The sequence below is a fragment of the Candida metapsilosis genome (assembly GCF_017655625.1).
Source record: "Candida metapsilosis strain BP57 chromosome Unknown scaffold3, whole genome shotgun sequence".
Lineage (NCBI taxonomy): Eukaryota > Fungi > Ascomycota > Pichiomycetes > Serinales > Debaryomycetaceae > Lodderomyces > Lodderomyces metapsilosis.
Window position 1 is genome coordinate 580,230 of NW_027138161.1, and position 25,727 is coordinate 605,956.

At 38.6% G+C, this 25,727-nt stretch overlaps 3 protein-coding genes across 3 annotated transcripts; 2 read left to right on the top strand and 1 right to left on the bottom strand. All coding sequences in view use genetic code 12, as the record gives it.

Annotated features, from left to right (window-relative positions):
• Positions 1–140: 140 nt before the first annotated feature.
• DYN1 (dynein heavy chain) lies at positions 141–12,509 on the bottom strand (the record flags this gene model as incomplete). The annotated part of the gene is made up of 1 exon (XM_067691981.1): positions 141–12,509. One exon carries the CDS (start codon positions 12,507–12,509, stop codon positions 141–143), a length of 12,369 nt encoding a protein of 4,122 aa, XP_067548406.1.
• A 2,208-nt stretch (positions 12,510–14,717) lies between these two features.
• On the top strand, positions 14,718–19,238 carry I9W82_003058 (pleiotropic drug resistance family ABC transporter; the record flags this gene model as incomplete). Its single annotated transcript, XM_067691982.1, has 1 exon — positions 14,718–19,238. The coding sequence occupies one exon, from the start codon at positions 14,718–14,720 to the stop codon at positions 19,236–19,238; it is 4,521 nt and encodes a 1,506-aa protein (XP_067548407.1).
• Positions 19,239–20,959: 1,721 nt separating this feature from the next.
• Positions 20,960–25,498, top strand: I9W82_003059 (pleiotropic drug resistance family ABC transporter; the record flags this gene model as incomplete). Its single annotated transcript, XM_067691983.1, has 1 exon — positions 20,960–25,498. The coding sequence occupies one exon, from the start codon at positions 20,960–20,962 to the stop codon at positions 25,496–25,498; it is 4,539 nt and encodes a 1,512-aa protein (XP_067548408.1).
• Between the last annotated feature and the right edge of the window lie 229 nt (positions 25,499–25,727).

Genomic DNA, 25,727 nt, shown 5'->3' on the forward strand with positions numbered 1-25,727 from the left:
CTGTTATCTTCCTTTTCCTCATTCACGTGTACTATAGATTTTTTAGCTTTCTAATGAATTATTAAGTTACATCAGGGTAACCCTTTATACTTTAAAAACTATCTATTCTACTATTCTTTCACCTTAAACTTTTAACTACTCTAAATCTCATCTACCAATTTTAATACTTTTCTAATTATATTTTCACTCGATTTGACTGCCATTGATTGTTTGACACTTTGTTCCAATTCAAGCCATGAGAGTGGAATATCCGTGGGCAATTTATCTATCCAGGCCTTGTATTCCAGAACGGTACTGGTCTCTGGCAAATGTAGAACCTCTTTACTTGCCAAAGTAAGCTTGTTTTCGACCAAATTGAACCCCAGCTTGAGTGAGTCATCGGTGAAGATGCGGTTGCAAATATTTCGAAGATAAGCTTGATCCTCAGGGTTGGAAATCTTACCACCATAAACAGCATTTCCAAGCATTAACCTGATTTCTTCCCAAGGAATCGACTCAGCACGCCCTTTGGATAGGAGAATCGCATTTTCAACAACATTAACTCCGCAGTGCAAATCAGAATCATTAACCTCAAACTCGCTCTTGAATGAAAATGGAATGTAACGACACATTTCGGAAACAAAACAGTGAAACCACGACAACAATAAAAAGGCATGCAAATGCACTGGACTGGTCAATAAACGAGTTGGGATAGCCGCAAATGTTTCCGATACAGTCCCTCGAAATGATGTAACTTTCTCAAAGTAAAGGATTTTGCATTCCATAGCTAATAGTTGAGGCAATTTGGATTGGGAATTGCCTGTAAATAATAGCTTGGATCCGGGGTGAAGGTTAAGTCCAGTTATAGCATTCTTCAAGCGGTCCAACCAAGCGGAAGCCAAGTGAACGTTTTGAACAACAATCCAGAGAGGTTCCTTGCAAGCTCTCTCAATGCTCTTGTAGGCAATGTCAGCACTTTCTTTGGCACCCATAGAAACTAACATTGTCCTCTGATTAAGCGCTTCAGCTACCTCGACAAGTTTGAAAGTTGCATCAAAACCATCCGGTGTTAATACCAAAATAAGTTGTACCTGTTCGAGCCAATATGTGGTACTGTATTTTGACTCGAATGGAAACCCGTCGAAAAGAGGACTGCAAAACTTGCTAAATGATTCAAAAAGGTCTATCTTTTGACCATTTAGCAGCTCCATCAACGCATTCAAAATGCTATCTGCCCCTGCACCAGACAAGGTGGAGCCTTCCTCTACTAGAACAGACTTAATATCATTTGCATCTAAGGGTTCGTGAGTAAGAAAGTGTTGCATCATATTTCTGATACCGTCTTTATAAGATTCTTCCTTTGAGTTATTCCACATAATAATCAACGACATTGCCAATACCATTTTATCCTCAAATGCTAATGTGGGGGAAATAACATCAAATGTCTCGCGATACATACTGAAAGAAATCTCCGATTCGTCCAGCCAGTTACCTCGTTTCATAACATCAAAGCAAAGCTTCATAAACCCAGTCAACGGAATCCTATAGAACCACGAGAACTTCTCAAATGAGGTTAATAACAGATTGATAGACACACAGTGACTGGCAATTATGTTGAATGTTTCCCTAGTCTTGTCGACCTCCGACATCACATCCTTTGCATTTTCTAGCCTTTCGGAAAGGTCCATGCTATTTTGCTTCAATGTCTCTAAAGTCGCTAATAAACTATCATCCTCCAATATTCCTTCAGTGCTTGCACTCAAAGACATCAACAACTCATCCTCTAGACCTTGTAAATGGGTTGTTATCTCACTCTTTGCGAGAATCAATTCAGCTCTTTTCTTCTCGAGCTCAGGATGCGATACTTGCAAAGCTTTATCAAGGATCCTGCTCTCCAAACTTCCGCTGCTGGTGATTGAAAAGTTTACCACGTTAGTTCTTGATTGCACAAACTCAGTAAGCTCTAGTTCTGGCTCCTTTGTGCACATGATCATTTTAAATTTGGGATTAAAGTCCACAAGTTCTCCGCCAAGTTCAATCATCATTCTTCCACCATTCCTATGAACTGTATTTCTCAACAAATCATTGATAACGGGATTATATTGTTCAGCATCTTCTATCACGATAACGCCACCAAAGCGTAGTGAGTTTTCCAAACTATTCAAAAAACCCTCATTACTGAAAGCTGTCACAGTGAGCATTTTGGCGGGAAATGACTTGGAGATAATATCCACGATAGCTCCTGTTGGATCAATCACCACAGGATACTCCACCGAATTCAACAAGGACACGTTAATCTTGCAAAATTCCTCGTTTGGTAACCCATTTTCCAACCAAAGTTGAAGGTCAGCATTTCTCATCAAGTAGTCGGCAATTGATAAGCCATCGTCGTAAGTAATGCCATAATCGCTTAAACATTTCCTCCACATCTTTAACAAACGATCACGTCCCATTTCATCCAAGGCACCAGCATAGGTCACAAAAGAGGCACATAACAAAGCAGTACCAATCAATTGGTCGTTTTCAAGTTCAAACAGCTTTATCGAATCCTTCCATCTATGCCTTTCACTCTCGAGGCTTTTAACTAGCGCCATGCTCCGCTGAAGTTTCTCCAGCACCTTGGTAGACTCCATTCGTATTTTCTCAGTTTCTCTTATCAATTCACTGTAATCACTCTTGCACTGGTCAATCTTCACTTCCAACTCCTTGATCATTTGATCTATTGCAATTAAATGAGCTCTTGTTTTAGTTGTCTGTTGTTCCAATATCATCACTTCCTCACGTAGAGGTCCAACTTCTGTCAAAATCAGGGAATACGCGAGTTGCGCGCGAACCCACTCTAACAATGGCCCACATGCCTTACTAGCCCTATGAGCAACTTCAAAAGTATAATCAGGTCTCGATAAATATGTCTTCTCCATGTATTCCCTAAGTTGTGTTGGTAACTGTTGCTCACAGTCGAAATTCACTATGTTTGGGATAAAGTCTTCTCCCCTAATAGCCAACTGTACATCTCTCCAACTTGATACCCGGTATCCTAGCAAAACACAAACAGATTCGACTGTCATTTTCACAGCCGCTGGCGGGTTCGTCATACTCCTAATCTCAGACAAATGCTGTTTCTTTATATTCTGAACCCCTCTTTGTGCTTCAAGCACTGCAGGTTCTGCCATTGCTAGTTCTTTCAAAACTGTTTCTTTTCTAGAAAGAATCTTTGCCTCCTGCTTCTCCAACTCCGCTTGAGTCTCTATAGAAAACTCTTGTTTTCTCTCAGCTTCATTCTGATCCACGAGCATTTGATCCAACATTTTTCTAGCTTCAAGATTCTTTTCTGCCAATTCCTTTTCTTTGGTCGTGAGAAACAGTTTCATCTTGTCTACTTGTATAACCGTCTCTTGTAGCTTCTCTAGTCCTAAAATTATATGTCTCTGTCTCTCATCCGCTTCTGCTCTCTTTTGGGTACACAACGAGGCAAAAGTTTTTAAAAGACTCAAGAATTTGCCTGGACTATGGCTTTCATGAGCCAGTTCCAAATGATCCAAGTTTTCATGAACAAATATCAAGTAGTCAATGATAAGATCCTGATAGCTTCCGCTGGTATCTCTCATCGAACCACCTACGTCTTGGTTGCTCTTGGATGATTCCAAAACCAAATTGCTCAATACTGACGATGCAACATTGAACAAACAAAACCTGGACCAATTGCCCATCCAACTCAAAACACACCTGTTGAATAATGCTGGCGATGCTAAAACCTGACCGCTTCTACCTCTCTGTGATTCTCCAATGGTGAAAACGACATGCAAATTCTGTGCTATTTGATCAGTAAACCAACGACTTATTTCACTATCGGAATCAAGGAACAATCCTTGCAGTTGCGACTTTTCCACGCATTTACTTATCAAGCTCGCATGGTTTTCCCCTTCAAATAATCCTGGAACCTCGGCGTTTGCCAACAATACATTCATTCTTTCAATAAATGAAGCCTCGACCATACTTGATTCATCAATTATCAAGCACAACCTTTCTCCGTCCACCACACGTAAAAGCAATCGCCTCAAGAATTCATCAAAGTCATCTATATTGTAGCCAGTCTTGACGCTTAACTGAACCACTTTAGTTCCATTCATCCAAGAAACAAATCTGGAAAGAGTTGTTCTTCCACTAGAGCTTGATCCAACAAGAATCAAATGACCCTGAGGTTGCTTCAACACCCTGTCGATCCTCAATATGTGATCCAACATTTCCTCATGTAATACAAGTTCCGATTCTATTTCTTCCTCACTGTAGACCCGAAGTCTCTCTTTTACAAAACGTTTGAGTTCCTGGCTACTAACTGATTGGTATTTTGATGTCATCCAGTCGCTAAAAAGTATAGGGCCCTTGAAGCATGCATTCAAATCAACACCAGGAAAATGGTTTGAACATACATCGTGAAATGTGTTCAATGTCCATAATCTATCCTGTTCGGTGGATAGCCTGTCGTAAAATAGCCTCAATCCTTCATTGTACCACAAACGCAAAAACTGAGCCAAATCCCTGTACTCAACACTCTTTAACGCTTCAAATAACCCTCTACTCCATCTTGTCAACTCCCTTGGCGAATACACGTAATTCGTAAACTTTGCTTTCGATTTTTCATACACGTCAATACTAGCACGAGTTAATTGATTCACAAATGGTTTTAAATTTGGAGCACATTTGAAAATTGCATTGTTCAACGTCTGATATACTCGAAGCAAAGAAGATTCTCCTGGATAATTCACTTGCACCAAGCATACATGCCTCAAAAAACTAGGGCTCAACTCATAACGGCCGGGATCCTTTGGTGAATTACATGCACCAACAAACTGAATATTACGAAGGGTTACCCATTGCATATCCTTGGGCCTCCAAAACCCGTTATGTTCAATCATTTGTCTCAATAACGATATCACCGTTTGTGAACCATACTTATCGAGTCCAGGCAAATTTATTTCATCACAAAATACAACTACCCATTTCCCATTGGTTTTGGGACAGAGAGAGACTCCTCCATTTACACGTCTGTACTCGCAAGAGCTCTCCATTGATTTGAGTAAAGCTTGTGGGGTGGTCTCTTTTGAAAAGTTGAGGGGAAGTATGTCAATGTGTGAAGATTTGGAAAGCGCCTTGTACAAGGTCATAGTTTTTCCAGAGCCAGGTGGACCACACATAATTAAAGCCCTGCGCTCTTGAATCATTGCATAAATCAAGTCTTCGTGTTTGATTGTATCAATTGTAGGCACAATGATGTTCGGATTCGTAATCTCTTGTGGTTGTAGATCCAAAACTTCAACTTTGGATTCAATTGGGATCCATTCAGCGTCGGGAAACCTCACCTCATAATCCAAAATAGGCCCCTCTGGAAAATCTAGGAAGGCAAATGTTTCAATGGACCTTAGCTCTTGCGCAAACAAAACTTGGTCTTCGGGGCTGCAATCGCCTGCAAATGCCCAAACTAGAGCTAGGATGATAACCTTACCTGTGAATCTTTTGCTGCTCATAGAACTGAGCTCGAAGGAAGTACCCTTACGTAAACTTCTCCTAATATAGCTGCGAACATAAGCTTCTACCGTGTTGATGGCTCTTTCGCATGAATACTGCATAATATGTGTTAACTTAGAGCCAAAAGTATCAAGCAGATCAATCAAATTGGGTGTTAGCATCGACAGGATGTGGCCAGTCAATTCCTTGACCAATGCAGTCAATTGCGGCTTACTTTGCACATTCTCATCGTCAAAGCGAATATTCTGATAAGTCAATCGGAAATGAAGTCGAGTGCATAATTCATTGTTGGATATGGATGATTTATCAAACCAAATCATACCACACCTACTAATGGTGGCTGGTGTTGCATTATCCAAATTAGTAGTTTCGAATACGATTGACACACACGAGGGCAATACCAAACGTTCCCCTGTTGGCAAAGTAAGTACTCGATTATCATCCAAAACACTATTGAGATTCTCGGCCCATATTGGATCAATATCTCCATCAAACACAATCCACGTTCTTTTTCCCAATTCACCCCTCGAATTCTCCTGAATTCTGCGCAACACACTTGTGAATAAACCATCAGTCCATTGTCTGGTGAGTATATCAAATTTACCATACAAATGGTCTTTGGAGAAGACTTTAGGACTGATTACAATCGCCGTATGTTCTATTCCTTCGAGCTTCATCAAAGCTTTCATGGTCACTTTCAAAACGGTTGATTTTCCAGAGCCAGACTCTCCACACAACATAATTCCATGATTAGAGCTTTGAATACTTGCTAATTGCATTGCCTTCTCCATCGTCTCCGCACTAGCTTCGTAACCCATTTCATCACAAACTTTTCCCAAATGTGAGCGTAACTCGGCTGTTCCTAGTAAAATTGTAACATTAGGAAAACATAGCTCCTGCAAGGTCAGAAATGCTTCAATATCGTCGGATATCAATTTTGGTAACACCGTTTGATGTATACTCTGTTTCACAATTTCATATTCCCTCACTTTAACAGCTTCCTCCTCTGACGTATCTTTATACTTTAAATTACCGCACATGCTGAGTGTTGTCTTTATTGCCCTTAATCCAAAATCGTAGTGCTTTTGATTTGACACTTTGAACAAGATTTCAGAAAAGAATTGAGCAACAATCTTGGACAAATCTTGTGCAAATTTAAACGTCATGGAAGTTAACAATACTTCTATAATAATTTGAACATCAGGCTTGACCATTTGAAACGTTCTAAATAGTTTCTTTAAGTTTTCAGGTAATTGATTCCTACCAGCATAACCTGGATTCATTGTCACAAACAAAGCGGTATCAGGATTAACTTGTAAAAATCGATGGGATAATTCAATCAGCTCCAGCGGATGCTGAAGTCCTTTTTGAATTGTTTCAACCTGTGAAGATATTGCACTCAAACTCATCTCATCTAGTCTATTGAATTCATCAAAACATCCCCATGCACCGACTCTGCACAACCCATGGAAAATCCTTCCCATGGACAGGTAGTCGAATCTTTCATCACAGCAGAAAACAACAACCATTTTTCCTAAACTTTGACCGAGAGCTTTGATCGACTCAGTTTTTCCAGTACCCGATGGGCCAACAGGCGACCCACCTAGCCTCATTGACAACGCTTGCGTCATGTTTAAAAAACAGTTATTAAGCAAAGGAGAATATGCTAGCTTCTCAGGTATACCCATGTACTCAAACCCATACGCAAATGAGGAAAAAGCTTGTTTCATCACAACCTCAAGCGTGCTTTGATTCAAATAAAATTTTTGTTGTATAACCCATAATGCTCTCTTGTGCTCCATAGTTGCACCACCAAGGGTTTTTATGAGTTGCTTTTGTTGCAAGAGCTCAATGATAAGGTTTTGTGACTTCTTTTGGGTTATTAAATCCAGGCATCTTTTGAGTAATCTCGTGAATACTACAATTAACTCGTCAGTTCGGGTTCCAATATCCACCGTTTCAGACAGTATTGAGCTCTCGATCCACAGAGTATAGACGATTTGTGTTAAAAGATTTGCAACCTGACCAGGAGTCTCATTCAAGAGCTTAAATACTTCGTCTTCGGTGCCATTTCTGATTATTCTATTCCACTCTGCATGGTTTAAACCTACCAGGTGCATTAATGTTCGCTGGATTTGTAGTTCTAGTTGGATAAGCCATTCGTGGAGCATTGGATACGTCACTAACGAAATGCGCTCGGTCAATGTCAACACTTCGCCCTCTTCACTCTCCACACTCACTATTGAATGGCTATTCTGATCGAAATTTATTTTTGAAACACCACCAAACATCTTTTTCACGTGTTTGTTGATCCTCATAATATCCTTAGAAAAGCCTATAACTTCGAGCAAATCCTCATCTCCCAAAAAGAAAAATCGAGGAAACAAATCACGTTGTTTCTCCAAATATTCTGCTAAGGATTTCTGAATTCTGTTTAAGCTACTCAAGAAACGGTTTAATTGACCTTGTATATCCCCTATCATGAGTACATCAATAACTTGGTCATATTTGTAAATTTGTTTCAATAACGACACGAATTCAAAACTAAGGTTTTGAAACCTCGAATGCTCGAGTGGTAGTAAATTTCTCACTTCGTTGTTATTTTTACCAAGTACCCCATCCAAGTGAATATATTCCCGTTGAACTTCAACCCAGATGTCCAACACTGAGTGAAGGGTATTTAGCTTTTGTTCCCACTCGGATACGGACTTTCCAAATGTTTCGTAATAAAGGGACTTTTTTATCGAGTTGATCACCTCAAGGTCTGTTTCACATTGGTCAAAAAGAGCATCCCAATTCTTTACCAAACGGCATTTATTTTCATAGTTGAAAAGCTCATAATAAATCCCAGCCCAAGTTTCTTCAATTTTATTAAGGCTCTCTTCAATTGTACGTTCATCACGCGCCTGATCCAACACATCCTGCACCAACTGAAAATTCAAATCCAAATTCAATTGCCAAACTAGGCCAAGAGTAAGATGATCGGCTTTTTGAGATGATGGACACAACTGATCTAATATCTTTTTCCAATGGCGCTCCTTTAGGCAAGAGTTGTTCAATTGTATTAATTTTGGATGCACCTTCAAGCAACGTTTGATTTCTTCTCGTAGATCATCAACTGCCTGGTATTGGCGTATACCGAATGGGAGTTCCTTGATTGAATCTGAGATTTCTCGCAATTTGAGACTTACATCTTGAGTATTGAAATGCTTCCAAAGTGTAAGCTTCATTTGCTGCAAAATTTCCCACAAGGTGTTCACAGAGGACCAGACTTCTCTGAGATGCAAAATGTCATCCATTATTTCCACAACATCGTGAGTAAACGGCTGCTCCATTTCCATGTCTTTTGCAACTCTATTAAGCAACTCACCAAAGGATGTCAAGTCATGAAACTTCAGTCGGAAACTGTTTAAGCATTGTAGAGCAACAGCAGGTTTCAAATCACCTCCGATTGGTCTTGACTTTGTCCAATCAATACACAATGCTTTTAATGATTTACTTGTTTCTAACGACTCCAGGTTCACATTAGACACGACAATATCTTTATTCTTCTCGACCAAATGAAGCTTTTCCTTCAAAATAGCAAGTACTTTTGAAAAATCAATTTCCAATTGCGTGATGTATAGCCATTCACGCGGGAACTTGAAACGATGCTTGAAAATGAATTTCTCAATCGAACTAAATAGCAGTAGTGAATTTTTCCACTCGCGAGTTTTATCATGCACTTCGCTTATGTATCCCAAATCAAGGAGAAGCTGTCGACCATTCAGATCAAAATTGAGCCGCCTGTTCAAATTGCTCTGTGAGGTTTTGATTTGTAATTCCAAACTCTTGACATTCTCTGCAAATTTGATAGAAAATTGTGATATTACGCTTCTTTTGAAGGTTTCGTAAAGGATTGACAATTTTGACACTACCTGTTTGGCTTCTATAATCACCAACCCACCAAATCCAACTCTTGGCTCATCAAATACTTTGCCAAACTCGCAAACCTCTCGCAAGCTCTTGTACCAACCAGTAATGTCATCCTCATCAGTGAATAGCCAACTCATGTCGTCATCAAGGCCTGCATCCAAAACATTCTGTACAGTTCTCCACTTGTAAAGGTAACTTTCGACATCGGAGTAAATCTGATCAATTTTCTCGGTCAAGATGTTCAAAATATGATTGGCGGAGTCACGTTTCGTACAAAGTGTACTATTAAAAGTATCATCAACCTCACTGTCGGATCCGATCCTCATCTCATGATCCACGGAAATGGTTACAAGCAGATTGACTATGGAAAAAAAATGGCGTCTTCCATCCTTCAATGGAGGACTCATCACAATCAAACCGTCAAGTAAGGCTAACGAGTGACTGTAAACTGCAAATTCGGATGCGTTGTTTTCAATACTCTCGTGTGGTTCCTTTAAGGACATTGCCTCATAAAGTGAGGTCAACTCATTATGTAATCTGCCATATAAGCATGCTTGGACTTCGCAATACACTAATGAAGTCAAGCACTCAACTGAAGTGTTTGTTTCTAATGAAGTCTCATCCAACTTGTGCTGCAATTTGTTTAAGATCTCCAGAATATGCGTGGCACTAAATGGTACCGTCTCAAGGTCATTGACACTTCTTTCCATATAAACAAAGAAATTTCGAAGTCTAGTGATTTGAGTGTCTATTTGTACCAATTGCTGAGTAATCGATTGTAAACAATTCAATGCTTGCATTTCTATCAAACTTTCACTTCTCATCAACAAAACATCATTTCGATTGACCAAATCAATGGCTTGTGATAAATGTGTCCACTCTAATTTGGAAAGTTGTCTCATTAAAGGTACGAGTTGGTACACATCTCCTGAAATAAATCCGTATAGTCTGCGTTTTCCCTCCTTGTTTGCTATTTCAAAAACTCTTTTTATCATGTAAAGTATGTTCTGGATCTCCACTGCCATATGATGCAACGCGATTTGCTTTTTATAAGGTAAAACAAAGGTGGCAGCAAAACCCAAATTTTTCAAATCTAGCGCTCTTTCAAACAGCTGAAGCTTACCTAGATCCATATTTAACTCAAAGCTGTGTATACCTTCGCTTTTCTTGGTATGTTTTACAACTAAACCCATTGATTTAGGATCAAGGGCTTTATCGATAGCTACCCATTTGGCAAATTTTCTCTCGGGACTCAAATTGGCAATTGAATTACTTGTTAATGCGTCGATTTTGGTCCCAACTGAGTAGTTGACCCACTCAGTGCCTAAAAGAACACTCAATGACTCTCTATAGAATTTCAATTTTGATATCAAGCCCATGTCATGAATAATCCTTTCACATGTGTAGTCCTCATCGTCACCCATATCTTCTCGCACTCCTTGAATTTCAACCATTGCTTGATCAAGAATTTTCAACTTATAAGTATCTTGAATTGTCATCAAAGATGTGTTGTGAGACTGAATGTTGGGCAAAAATTGGCGATAAATGTTCAAGTAATCTGAAAACTGTTGAGCTTTGTCAAAAAATCCATTGATTTTGGTAACAACATTTGTGAAGATAGAATTGAAAACTTGTTTGTAAGCATTTTCGTGCATGTTCCAAACTAACTTACCTTCATGAGATATGTCAGCAACATTAATTGGAATAATATATTTGTTGTACGCCTCTATGAGATCCTTGACACTTTTTGATTTTTCATCGCCATGGAGTACAGCTTCAACGCTGTGCATTAAACTTTCATGATTCGCACGAAAAGTGGTCAGTGTATGCAATCTTGAAGCAAGGGATTCGAGCTCTGATTGGTCAATAGATATTGGTTTGACTTTGTCTTGACGTTTTCTAGCAAGTTCTCGTAGGGTAGTTGTTGTAAACTTGATTTTGTCCTTTAAGGACTCAATCAATTTTGTTACTTTTGTCTGGTGGTTCATGAACGAGCTATACCCTAGAGACATAATCTCTTGTTTAGATATCAACTTTTGAAGTTTCTTGCTCACATCGACCAATAGTAATTGGATAATATTGGCACCCGCAGATACTGGTAGCATCGATAGCCTTTGATTAATATGATGTATAACATCGTACAATGCGCTATTGAATGAATCATAGCCGGGTGTTTCATTGTCCAAAAGTTCATCTAGAGGAATATCTTTGAAAAACGATTCGTACGATGCTGCAGTAGTTGACATCTCTTTCAAACCAATGTCGTTTTCAAAACTTAATGTGACGTGAAATTTACGTGCTTTGCTCAAAAGTTCCAATGTTGTTGTGATCTCGGGGGCTTTTATCTGTTTGTCAATTGATTTTAATGCGAGATCAATGGTGTTCCAAAACTGTATTTCATTCTTCAATGATTTACTATCTAATGTGGAGTGAACAGCTTTTGTTATTGACTGGACTTGATTTATCCAATCGTTGGAAATGGAGGTTAGTTCATTGATAAACGCAACGTCACCAAACAAGTCCTGTGAGATGTCGGTCTCTCCTGCTACTATACTTTTGATCTTTGGATGTGTGGTGACAAGTAGATTAGGAATCAGAATTGATCTTGTAGTTTGCAATGCTAACAATAAATCATGGAATCTTTTCCTGGCCAAGTTTGAGTCTCTTTCTGACGAAATGAGATCATAATATGGTAAAAGACCTAGTTCAAGGGCTGTTTTCAAAGCATCTACGGACAATTCGTTGGTGTCGCCGGTATTTGAAGTAACTGGGATGTTCATTATATTTAATTGGGATCCAAATGGTTTATCCAGCACTAATGATCCTTTTGGTTTGATAACGAATACTATGGACTCGATCTCATCTATTCTTGATTTTATAGCCGGTGTAGTATTGTATATCATGTGTTGATTATGACCCCTCTCTTTGGTAATAAGAAGAGTATCTGGATCGTGATTGTTTAGAAAATCTTGTATGGAACTATGATTTTCCTGCAAGGTGGCACTCTCCCCATCTATACTTTTAACAATCTCTATGATATGATCATAAAGGGCCAAAGAGAGACCCAGATCTTCCATTGATGGTGCCATGGGCAATGAATCTATATTGCTATTGGTTTCTTTAGTTTGGTGTTTACATTTTTCCCTATTTTTGTTGATCTCACGCGTGACAAAAATTTCAGATTCGCGCGGCTTCTTTCTGATGCTTTGAGTCGAGGACAATTTAGTTACCAAATTCACGTAGATCTTTGTAGATTTTTATGCAGAAATAGACAGGGTGGTAAGGATTTATCTTTCGAAGTAACAAAGGCAAGTCAAGTTGAAGTTAGCGGTTATAATGTAGAAATTTTCACATGAATCACGTGATCGGTTTTGGACCGTTGCTATTTGTATCGTTTAGGTTAACAGAGATATATGAATTTCGCAACGGTTATTGAGCGTGGTTATTGGAGAGATCAAGAAAGAGAATGTCCCATCTAATACCTGTGTCTTGATTGCTAGTAAGTAAAGTTTGACACTATCATTCCCAAATGTAATCTTTGCGAATGTTGATTTGCCATAATGGGATTTTGTTGATACTCTAGAGTTCTTACTATTCAAGGTTAAACATTATGAGCGGAAAGGTTGTATCAAGTGTAACTTTGCCACTTGAATCAATGCATAATAATTTTTTGACGTTCCGTTGCAAAATTCAAGGAAAAATGGTTACGAAGATCATTAGCAATTGAATGAATTTTAAAAAGTTTTCACAGGCATACCCAAGACCTTATATGAAGTAAATAAGGTTTCAGTCTTTTAACCAGTTCGTTAAGCATGAGCAATTTGAATTTAAACTCCGTTTGTGCGGTTTACGGCATAACCGTTAAAGCCGTTTTTACTAAACAAAGAAAACTCGGGTTTTATTCTTTTCGGATATAAGACAATGTTTTTTCGGCGGGCGTAACATTGAAATCCAAAACACGGGAATTTTTAAAAAAAAAAATCGGATAAAGAAACATTCCGAATTACTACTTACTCACCCACTTTAATTTCTTTTTTTTTTCTTTGTTGTTGTTGTCTTTGTTGTTGTTTTTGTTTTTGTTTTTTGTGTCTTCAAAAATCGGGGTTTTTCTTTTGCAATTTAAGTTCCGATATCCGTTTTTTTAAAAACCTTAGGCAAACATCATCATTAAAACTGAAACAAAAGATGGTTTATGCAGGCAGGTTCATGTACCTACCTTGACGTGCGAGGATGAGATTTTGAATGAGGGGTTACATCGTGTACTTCCCGCTTGGTGACAAATCAATTCTTGCCTTTTTCCTTTTAGAACTAGGTTCAAATTCAGGTTGAAGACGAGAAAGACTCAGGATTTTACAATTGAGGGTCGGTGTACTCTTTTTACAGGTTCCTAAAAGATCATATGTAGGCTCATCTCCTGAATAACTCCCAGCTATATACGACTTGCGTGTTCTTCGAATGAAGCGGGAGACTCTTTCTTGAGATTGTACTTGACTTGTCAACTTTGTACTGACCTAACAAGGGGCGCAACGATTAACATTTTAGTCTGGAAATGAACCAGTAGCTTACAGTCTTACAGAGATCTGAATAATTCTCATTAGAATTAAACATATGGGTGCTGCATATGGAAGAGAAACGGTTCGGAGAGCTAAAATCACGGAGAATTTTCGCGTCCGAAAAAAGAATAGTGCACAGATTTTCCTGGGCAAGCTCTTCTTAAAGCCATTAGAGGGCACGGCTTTAAATGATGTGACAGTTGTACGGCTTTTAGATATTTGACATTGTCACTGAAATTCGTTTTTCAGTTCGTATAATGAGGGCAATTTCAGTAGATAAGGATCAAGCCTAGTTATTACGAGTACCATTCCCGATATTTTTCTCTTTGTCAGCCTCGTTTTAGTGCATTTGTGTTATAACCGAAGTTACACAATAATAATAATAATAATAATAATAATAATAATAATAATATTTTTATATTTCCTTTTTTTCTTATGATAATTTTATATTTTCTTTTTGTATTGTTTTGTTCTCTATGTTTTCGCCAATGAATGATGAATAGATGAGTGACAAAACATATACAAAAAAGACAAAAAAACAATACATGAAATTCTGATTTTCAAAAATATAATTTATAAATAGTTATACCTCTTCCTCTTCTTCTTTTGCCACCAGATTTGTTCATTCTTTCTATTTCAAGCAAAACTTTTATCTACTATTTTTTCTATTTTTATATCACCTTTTTTTGCTATCATATAAGAGTTACAACGAACTATTGTTGAACTAGAAAAGAAGTTTTGATAATGTCGAATACAGGATTAAACACCAAAGACGACATTCACAACGATGTTGAACAGCAGCAAAGTCGTTCGTCGTCATTTGAAGAACAATCTGTGGAGGAATATACCGGTTTTCATGCCGACGATATTCAACAATTGGCAAGGACATATACTAATGATGACACTAGCTCAGCCTCGGGATTGAAAAAATATTTGTCTCATATGTCGCTTGTTCCTGGAGTGAATCCAATTGAAGATGAAGTGACTGACGAGAAATTGAATCCCAACTCTGATAACTTTGACGCTAAATTCTGGGTCAAGAACATGAGAAAATTGTTTGAAAATAATCCCGATTATTACAAACCTTCAAAGTTGGGTGTTGCATACAGAGACTTGAGAGCGTATGGTACAGCAAATGATACAGATTATCAACCTACAGTCACTAATGCCTTATGGAAAATATCGACAGAAGCCTTGGGCTACTTGAGAAAAGAAGATGAATCGAAAATGTTCAACATTTTAAAACATATGGATGCTATAATGAGACCAGGTGAACTTACTGTTGTTTTAGGTAGACCAGGTGCTGGTTGTTCTACATTGTTGAAAACTATCGCTGTCAACACCTATGGTTTCCATCTTGGAAATGAATCAAAAATTACTTACGACGGTTTAACACAAAAGGACATAACCAAACACTATCGTGGAGATGTCATCTACTCTGCTGAAACTGATGTTCATTTTCCACATTTGTCTGTTGGAGATACTTTACAATTTGCAGCCAGGTTAAGAACCCCACAAAATAGAGGTGAAAATGTCGACAGAGAAAAGTACGCTGAACACATGGCTGATGTGTATATGGCCACCTATGGTTTGTTGCACACCAAAAACACCAATGTTGGTAACGATTTCGTCAGAGGTGTCTCTGGTGGTGAGAGAAAGAGAGTTTCAATTGCTGAAGCATCTTTGAACGGTGCAAACATTCAATGCTGGGATAATGCTACTAGAGGTTTGGATTCTGCAACTGCATTGGAGTTTATCAGAGCATTGAAGACATCTGCTGCTATCGTAGAGACTACTCCATTGATTGCCATCTATCAATGTTCTCAAGATGCTTATGACTTGTTTGACAAGGTTGTTGTTTTATACGAGGGATACCAAATCTTTTTCGGTCGTGCTGACAAGGCCAAAGAATTTTTTGTCAACCAAGGATGGGATTGTCCTCAAAGACAAACTACTGCCGATTTCCTTACATCATTGACAAATCCTGCAGAAAGACAACCACGTCCAGGATTTGAAGACAAGGTACCTCGTACAGCCGAAGAATTTGAAGCAAGATGGAAGAACTCACCAGAGTATGCTGAATTGATTAAAGAAATTGATGAATACTTTGTTGAATGTGAACACCTGAACACCAAACAATTATACCACGAATCTCATGTTGCAAGACAGTCGAATCACATTCGCCCTGGATCTCCTTATACCGTATCGTTTTCGATGCAAGTGAAAGCTTTGATGTACAGAAATTGGTTACGAACGAAAGGTGACCCGTCCATTACAATATTCTCCATATTTGGTCAGTTGGTCATGGGTCTTATCCTATCCTCGGTGTTTTACAACATGTCGCAAGACACTGGTTCATTCTATTTCCGTGGTGCATCTATGTTCTTTGCTGTGTTGTTTAATGCATTTTCGTCCCTTTTGGAAATTTTGGCCCTTTTCGATGCTAGACCAATTGTCGAGAAGCATAAAAAGTATGCTCTTTACCGTCCGTCTGCTGATGCGTTGGCAAGTATTATCACTGAATTACCTACTAAATTGTTCATGTCGATGTCATTCAATTTCGTGTTTTACTTTATGGTCAACTTTAGGAGAAATCCAGGTAGGTTCTTTTTCTACTGGCTCATGTGTTTATGGTGTACCTTGGTGATGTCGCATTTGTTTAGATCAATTGGTGCTGTTTCTACATCCATTGCTGGTGCTATGACACCAGCCACAGTTTTGTTGTTGGCAATGGTTATTTTCACTGGGTTTGTTATCCCTACACCAAAAATGTTGGGTTGGTCGAGATGGATTAATTATATCAACCCTGTGGGTTATGTATTTGAAGCTTTGATGGTGAACGAATTCCATGATCGTGAGTTTACCTGCGCACAGTACATTCCAACTGGATCTAGTTATCAAAACGTTGCACAAGCTAACAAAGCATGTTCAGCAGTTGGTTCAAAGCCAGGAAGTAGTGTTGTGAATGGAACTGATTACCTCAGATTGTCTTACCAATACTTCAACGCTCACAAATGGAGAAATCTTGGTATTACCATTGGATTTGCTGTGTTTTTCTTGTTTGTCTACGTCGCCCTTACTGAATTCAACAAAGGTGCAATGCAAAAGGGTGAGATTGTTTTGTTTTTAAGAGGCTCTTTGAAGAAACAAAAGAAGAAGAGATTGGCACAGGTACATGACTCTGAATTTGGTGGTATGCCAAATGAAAAGGTATCGCGTAAAGAGGAAGCCGAGGCTAAAACATTCGAAAAGCATGCCAGTGATAGTGGCGTTACAGATGAAGGTTCAGTAGGATCAATTGAATTGCCTAGTAACAAAGAAATTTTCTTTTGGAAGGATTTAACATATCAAGTTAAGATCAAAAAGGAAGATAGAGTCATTTTGGATCATGTCGATGGGTGGGTCAAACCAGGTCAAATCACTGCATTGATGGGAGCTTCTGGTGCTGGTAAAACTACGTTATTGAATTGTTTATCAGAGAGAGTCACAAGTGGTGTTATTACTGATGGTACGAGATTAGTCAATGGTCATTCGCTTGATTCGTCTTTCCAAAGATCGATTGGATATGTTCAACAACAGGATTTACATTTGCCTACCTCCACTGTTAGAGAAGCTTTGCAATTTTCGGCATACTTGAGACAGTCCAATAAAATATCCAAGAAAGAAAAGGATGCATACGTTGATTATGTCATTGACTTGTTGGAAATGACAGAGTATGGTGATGCATTAGTTGGTGTTGCCGGAGAAGGATTGAACGTTGAACAAAGAAAGCGTTTGACCATTGGTGTTGAATTGGTTGCCAAGCCAAAATTGTTGTTGTTCCTTGATGAGCCAACATCAGGTTTGGATTCTCAAACTGCATGGTCCATTTGTAAGTTGATGAGAAAATTGGCAGACCATGGACAGGCTATTTTGTGTACTATCCATCAACCATCTGCACTTTTAATGCAAGAATTTGACCGTTTGTTGTTTTTGCAAAGAGGAGGTCAAACAGTTTACTTTGGTGACTTGGGAGAAAACTTTGAAACTTTGATCAACTACTTTGAATCTAACGGGGCTGATCCATGTCCAGCGGAAGCCAATCCAGCTGAATGGATGTTGCAAGTTGTTGGAGCTGCGCCAGGATCCCATGCTAAACACAATTATTTTGAAGTATGGAGAAACTCACCAGAATATCAGAATGTTAGGAAGGAAATTGCTGATATGGAGGCAGAATTGTCTAAGCTTCCTAGAGATGAAGATCCTGAAGCCAAGTATGCATATGCTGCTCCATTCTGGAAACAATTTTTAATTGTTACTTGGAGAACAATTGTACAAAAGTGGAGGTCCCCAGGATACATTTACGCCAAGGTGTTTTTGGTTGTATCGGCGTCCCTTTTCAATGGGTTCTCATTCTTCAAAGCTGACAAGTCAATGCAAGGTTTACAAAATCAAATGTTTTCAATCTTTATGTTTTTCATCCCATTCAATACCATTGTTCAACAATTGCTTCCTCAGTTCACCAAACAAAGAGATGTTTACGAAGTTCGAGAAGCTCCATCGAGGACGTTTAATTGGTTGACTTTCATCAGTGCACAACTTACATCTGAAATGCCTTACCAAATAGTTGTCGGAACATTGGCATATTTCTGTTGGTATTACCCCGTCGGTTTATACAACAATGCTGTACCAACCAATTCAGTAGATCAGAGGGGTGTTCTTATGTGGCTTTTCATTACTAGTTTCTATGTGTACACAAGTACCATGGGTCTTTTGTGTATCTCATTTATTGAACTTGCTGACAATGCTGCCAATCTTGCCACACTATTGTTTACAATGTGTTTGAATTTCTGTGGTGTTTTAAAAACAGGTGAAGAACTTCCAGGTTTCTGGATTTTCATGTACCGTGCAAACCCATTCACGTACTTGGTTCAAGGAATGTTGGCCACAGGGTTAGCAAATACATCAGTTAATTGTGATGCAGCTGAATTATTGACGATCAACCCACCAAGTGGGCAATCATGTTCATCGTACTTGAAAGATTATATGCAACAAGCTGGGGGATATATTGTGGACTCAGATGGATGTCAATTTTGCCAAATTAAGGATACCAATACATTTTTGAACGGGGTTAATGCAAAGTATAGTGAGAGATGGAGAAACTTTGGACTTGTCATTTGTTTCATTGCCATTAACATAGTGCTCACAGTATTCTTTTACTGGTTGGCAAGAGTTCCTAAAGGAAACAGAGAAAAGGACGAGAAGAAAAAGAAGAGTGAGAAGTAAGAGTGGAAGGTGTTTTTTTGTTTTATAGATTAGAATTGTGTGAAAGATGTTTTATATATTACGTTGATTATCCATTAATAATATGTTAGAGATACAGTTTATCGTTTTATTAGATCTAGTACTCTCGTATGCATGTTGGCTTAACTATAAGCTGCGCTTCCAGCCTCTCCATCTTTGCAAACGGTTTTCAGAGTACGATTTGAATTTAACGACTTTCAGCCAATTGTCCCAATGGTGTGACTCAACCCTAAACTTGAGTCAAATAAGTTCAGGTTCTCAACTACATGAAGTCACATAACAGGATATAATTGTTCCTAGTGGGTTAAAGTTGAAATTTATTGCCAAGTAAGCAAAGGTACCTATGGGCCTTACTTTTCTTCTCTACGCATTGGGTGTGCGTGTTGAGCTCCCTAATTACGCACAGCTAGTCTTTGGCACCTTGATAATCCAGATAAGGTTTCTGTCATTTTTAAGGTGATTGAGAAGCAAGTAATTTCAGCCGACTGATTTTCTACTTAGGAGTTGTCACTAAAACAATATTTTTTATTCTGCAAAATGCGCAATTGCTTACTCACAAAGAAAAGAAGTACGGCTTGCATAAAGAGTTCATAACCTGTTAGCAAGCCTAAAAGACTCCCATCTGGAGTCAAAGTGAATCTTTGATGCAGATTGGTTTTCGCAAGTTCATCATTGTTCTTGTTATCACTTGTGAAATATTCTTTTTCCCTATTTTACATCGTGCATTTTTTGTTTTTTCAAATGTTGGTACATACTTAACCACCTAAAAAGTTTTTCACACTTGCATGAGTTAAATATGCGGAGCGGTTTTAAGGACAGAGAGAACTCACGGAAAATTTTCATTTCTGGAACCGATCCGTTACTAATTTTAAACTCTTTTAAAGTGCTCATTTATTTCAGGTTGGACTTCTATGCCGATATCCAATAGTCATTATAGAATCAAAACATCATCTGATATTATTTGAAATTTGTGTGATGGAATATGCAAAGACACTTAAAATAGGAGAGAGAGAGAGAAATAGAGAATAGAAGAGAGTAATTTTCTTTTGTGTATCTCGTATACTTTTTGGGGCATTCCTATATAAAAAATAGTATAAACACACATCATTAAATAGCTTTAACTCCGTAAACACTTTTCTCTACACTCTTGGCAAATTTGCATTACTCTTGAATAATATCTTCCGTGTCAGCCGCCAATAGCTTATGAGCTAAACATATTCACAGTATACAATACTATCTTTGTTTAATAAAATCTGGCTTTGAAGAGGATTCAATGAAAGAAACGGTTTAACTCCGAGCCAGTTCAGCTTGTTGTATTTGTCTTTGTAACGTTTTCGGAATTAGCATTCTTTTGAAAACTTTGCGTTCCTTTATTATTGTTTATTTATTTTGTATGCAACAAACAACCACAAAACTTCAAAACAACAATAACACAACTTGACCCGGAAGGTTCGTTGGTTACTTAAAATCGTCAAATAATATGATGCAGACTACTTTCTATACTAACGCATGACAGCAAAAAAAGACCGAGACTGATTTTAAACTCAGACATATACATATATATATAGAGGAGCATTTCTTCAAAATGGTAAAAACTCTTACATTTTATTAAACGCCAAATACCGCAAAATATTATCAACTAAATCACCCCACTATTAACTACTAATTAAACATCCCTTTTTTAATAAAGTTTTGTCTATTTGATGTCAACCGCTGATACATCGTCGAGCCAAGCCTCGTCGAAGGAGCTAGGAGACGAGGTTAAAAGAAACAACTCCAATGACCGTCAGTCTATTGGAGAATACCAGGGTTTTAATGCTGCAGATGTTCACCATTTAGCAAAAACCATCAGTAACAACGATTCTGCTTCCAGTATGAGCTTAAGGAGGTATTTAACGCATATGTCACAAGTTCCCGGTGTGAACCCTATTCTTGAGGAAGGAAATGATGAAAGGTTGGACCCTGAATCTGAAAATTTTGATGCCAAGTTTTGGGTCAAGAACCAGAAAAAATTGTTTGAGACTCACCAAGACTACTACAAACCTTCAACTTTGGGTGTCGCATATCGAAACTTGAGAGCTTATGGTGTTGCAAATGACACCGATTATCAGCCCACCGTGACAAACGCTCTTTGGAAACTCACCACAGAAGCATTATCATATGTTCAAAAAGAAGATGAATCAAAAATGTTTGACATATTGAAGCATATGGGTGCTATAATGAGACCAGGTGAGCTTACAGTGGTGCTAGGAAGACCAGGTGCTGGTTGTTCTACATTGTTGAAAACTATTGCTGTCAACACGTACGGTTTCCACATTGGTAAAGAGTCGAAAATTACCTACGATGGTTTAACTCAAAAAGATATATCCAAGCATTATCGTGGGGACGTCGTTTACTCTGCTGAAACCGATGTTCATTTTCCACATTTGTCTGTTGGAGATACTTTACAATTTGCAGCCAGGTTAAGAACCCCACAAAATAGAGGTGAAAACGTGGATAGAGAGCTGTATGCCTGCCACATGGCCGATGTGTATATGGCCACCTATGGTTTGTTGCACACCAAAAACACCAATGTTGGTAACGATTTCGTCAGAGGTGTCTCTGGTGGTGAGAGAAAGAGAGTCTCGATCACAGAGGCTTCGTTAAATGGTGCAAATCTTCAATGTTGGGATAATGCCACTAGAGGTTTGGATTCTGCAACAGCTTTGGAGTTTATCAGAGCATTGAAAACTTCGGCAACAATATTAGATACAACCCCATTGATTGCCATTTATCAATGTTCTCAAGATGCCTATGATTTGTTCGACAAGGTTATTGTTTTATACGAAGGATACCAAATCTTTTTCGGTCGTGCTGACAAGGCCAAAGAATTTTTTGTCAACCAAGGATGGGATTGTCCTCAAAGGCAAACCACTGCCGATTTCCTTACATCATTGACAAATCCTGCAGAAAGACAACCACGTCCAGGATTTGAAGACAAGGTACCTCGCACGTCTAAAGAGTTTGAAGAAAGATGGAAAAACTCGCCAGAATATGCTGCGTTAACCAAAGAAATCGACGACTATTTCGCCAAATGTGAGAGTTCAAATGCTAAAGAGTTGTATCAAGAAGCTCATGTTGCAAGGCAAGCCAAACACCTTCCCCCAACCTCCCCCTACACTGTTTCATTTTTTATGCAGGTGCGGTATATCATGTACAGAAATTGGTTACGAACGAAAGGTGATCCATCTATAACATTGTTTCAAATTTTTGGTCAGTTCGGGATGGGTCTTATCTTGTCGTCAGTTTTTTACAATATGCAACAAAATACTGGCTCATTTTACTATCGAGGAGCTGCATTATTCTTTGCGTTATTGTATAATGCGTTTTCTTCTATTTTAGAGATTTTGTCACTTTTTGAATCTAGACCAATTGTTGAAAAGCATAAAAAATATGCTCTTTATCGTCCAGCCGCAGATGCTTTAGCAAGTATTGTCACTGAATTTCCTACCAAGGTATTGCAATCTATGTCATTCAATTTTGTGTTTTATTTCATGGTTAACTTTCGAAGAAATCCCGGTAGGTTCTTTTTCTACTGGCTCATGTGTTTTTGGTGTACCTTGGTGATGTCGCATTTGTTTAGATCAATTGGTGCTGTTTCTACATCCATTGCTGGTGCTATGACACCAGCCACAGTTTTGTTGTTGGCAATGGTTATTTTCACTGGGTTTGTTATTCCTACACCAAAAATGTTGGGTTGGTCGAGATGGATCAATTATATCAACCCGGTGGGATATGTTTTTGAGTCGTTGATGCTAAATGAGTTCAACGATCGTGAGTTCCTCTGTTCACAGTATGTTCCTACCGGAAAGGGGTATGACAACCTTCCACAAGAAAATAGAGTCTGCTCAGCTGTGGGTGCAAAGCCGGGAAGTAACGTCGTGAATGGAACTGATTACCTCAGAATCTCTTTTAGATACTACAATGCTCACAAATGGAGAAATCTTGGTATTGCAATTGGATTTGCCGTTTTTTTCTTGTTTGTCTACGTTGGCCTCACTGAATTGAACAGAGGATCCATGCAAAAGGGAGAGATTGTGTTGTTCTTGAAAGGTTCTTTGAAGAAACAAAAGAAGAAAAGGTTGGCTCAAGCTCGTGATGCTGAGAATGGTATCCTGCCAAATGAAAAGGTACCCCGTGAAGCTGAGGGCGAAGCTGCCAGATTCGAAAATGGTGGTAGTGACGCTCTGGAAAAGGAAAAGGAAAATGGAAGTACCGGATCTATTGAATTGCCTAGTAACAAGGAGATCTTCTTTTGGAAGGATTTAACCTATCAAGTTAAGATCAAAAAAGAGGAAAGAGTTATTTTAAATCATGTTGATGGATGGGTCAAACCAGGTCAAATTACCGCTTTGATGGGAGCTTCGGGTGCTGGTAAGACAACATTGTTGAATTGTTTATCAGAGAGAATCACAAGTGGTGTTATTACTGATGGTACGAGATTAGTCAATGGTCATTCAGTTGATTCGTCTTTCCAAAGATCGATTGGATATGTACAACAACAAGATTTACACTTGCCTACCTCCACTGTTAGAGAAGCTTTGCAATTCTCTGCATACTTGAGACAGTCCAATAAAATATCCAAGAAAGAAAAGGATGCATACGTTGACTATATTATTGACTTGTTGGAAATGACAGAGTATGGTGATGCATTGGTTGGTGTTGCCGGAGAAGGATTAAATGTTGAGCAAAGAAAGCGTTTAACCATTGGTGTTGAGTTGGTTGCCAAGCCAAAATTGTTGTTGTTCCTTGATGAGCCTACATCAGGTTTGGATTCCCAAACTGCTTGGTCCATTTGTAAGTTGATGAGGAAATTGGCAGACCATGGACAAGCTATTTTATGTACTATCCATCAACCTTCTGCCCTTTTGATGCAAGAATTTGATCGTTTATTGTTTTTGCAAAAGGGAGGACAAACGGTCTACTTTGGTGACTTGGGTAAGAACTTTGAAACTTTGATCAACTACTTTGAAAAAAATGACGCAGATCCATGTCCTCCTGATGCTAATCCTGCTGAGTGGATGTTGCAAGTTGTTGGTGCTGCACCAGGATCTCACGCTAAACATGACTACTTCGAAGTATGGAGAAACTCACCTGAATATCAAAATGTAAGGAAGGAGATTGACAAGATGGAAACAGAGTTATCTAAGCTTCCTAGAGATGAAGATCCTGAAGCCAAGTATACGTATGCTGCGCCAGTTTGGAAACAATACTTGATTGTCAGTTGGAGAACACTTGTTCAAAAATGGAGATTACCTGGATATATTTACGCAAAGATCTTTTTGGTTGTGTCTGCTTCCCTTTTCAACGGATTTTCATTCTTCAAAGCTGATAAGTCCCTACAGGGCCTACAAAATCAAATGTTTTCAATGTTTATGTTGTATTCAGTGTTTGCTACAATGGTTCATCAATTACTTCCTCAATATGTTGCACAGCGTGATGTGTACGAAGTCAGGGAAGCACCATCGAGAACTTTTAACTGGTTCACCTTTGTCACTGCTCAATTTACATCAGAGGTTCCATTTCAAGTATTTGTTGGAACTTTGGGCTTCTTCTGCTGGTATTATCCTATTGGGTTCTATGCTAATGCTGAACCTACTCACTCGGTAGATCAAAGGGGAGTTCTTATGTGGCTTTTCATTATTTGCTTTTATGTGTACACGAGTTTTATGGGATTATTGTGTATCTCATTCTTTGAACTCGAGGATAATGCAGCAAATCTTAGTGTTATCTTGTTTACGATGTGTATGACATTTTGCGGTGTGCTTAAAACTGGAGAACAGCTTCCACGTTTTTGGATATTTATGTATCGTGCGAACCCCATCACATACTTGATTCAAGGTATGCTAGCCACAGGATTGGCAAATACTGCAGTTGTATGTGGTAAGACTGAGTTGTTGCCAATTGTACCACCAAATGGAACGTCTTGTTCAGAGTACATGCAGCCATATATGAACAAGGCAGGGGGTTATATTTTGGATTCAGAAGGTTGCTATTTCTGTCTGCTTAGTAGTACTAATCAATATTTGGATTCGATTAATGCGATCTACAGTCAAAGGTGGAGGAACTTGGGTATTGTGATTGCTTTCATTTTCATAAATGCTATTTTAGCAGCATGTTTGTACTGGTTAGCTAGAGTTCCTAAAGGAGATAGAGAAAAGGCAGTCAAAAAGAAGAAGAGAAGAGAGGAGCATGGTAAGTGAAGAGCGTTTACGAAAACGAAAAATTTTTAGTTAGACAATGTTAATTAATAAACAATTTAATTTCATTGGTTCGTAGTTATTGTGGATGTCTGGGGTGATATTCGGCTGAACAACACAAAAAAATTGAATGCTGCTCGATAATTTTTCATATGCCGCGGCGGACGTTAAGTCCTTATTCCCGTCTCGATTTGAACGATTCAGTCAACGGCACTTTGCGAACAAACGTGAC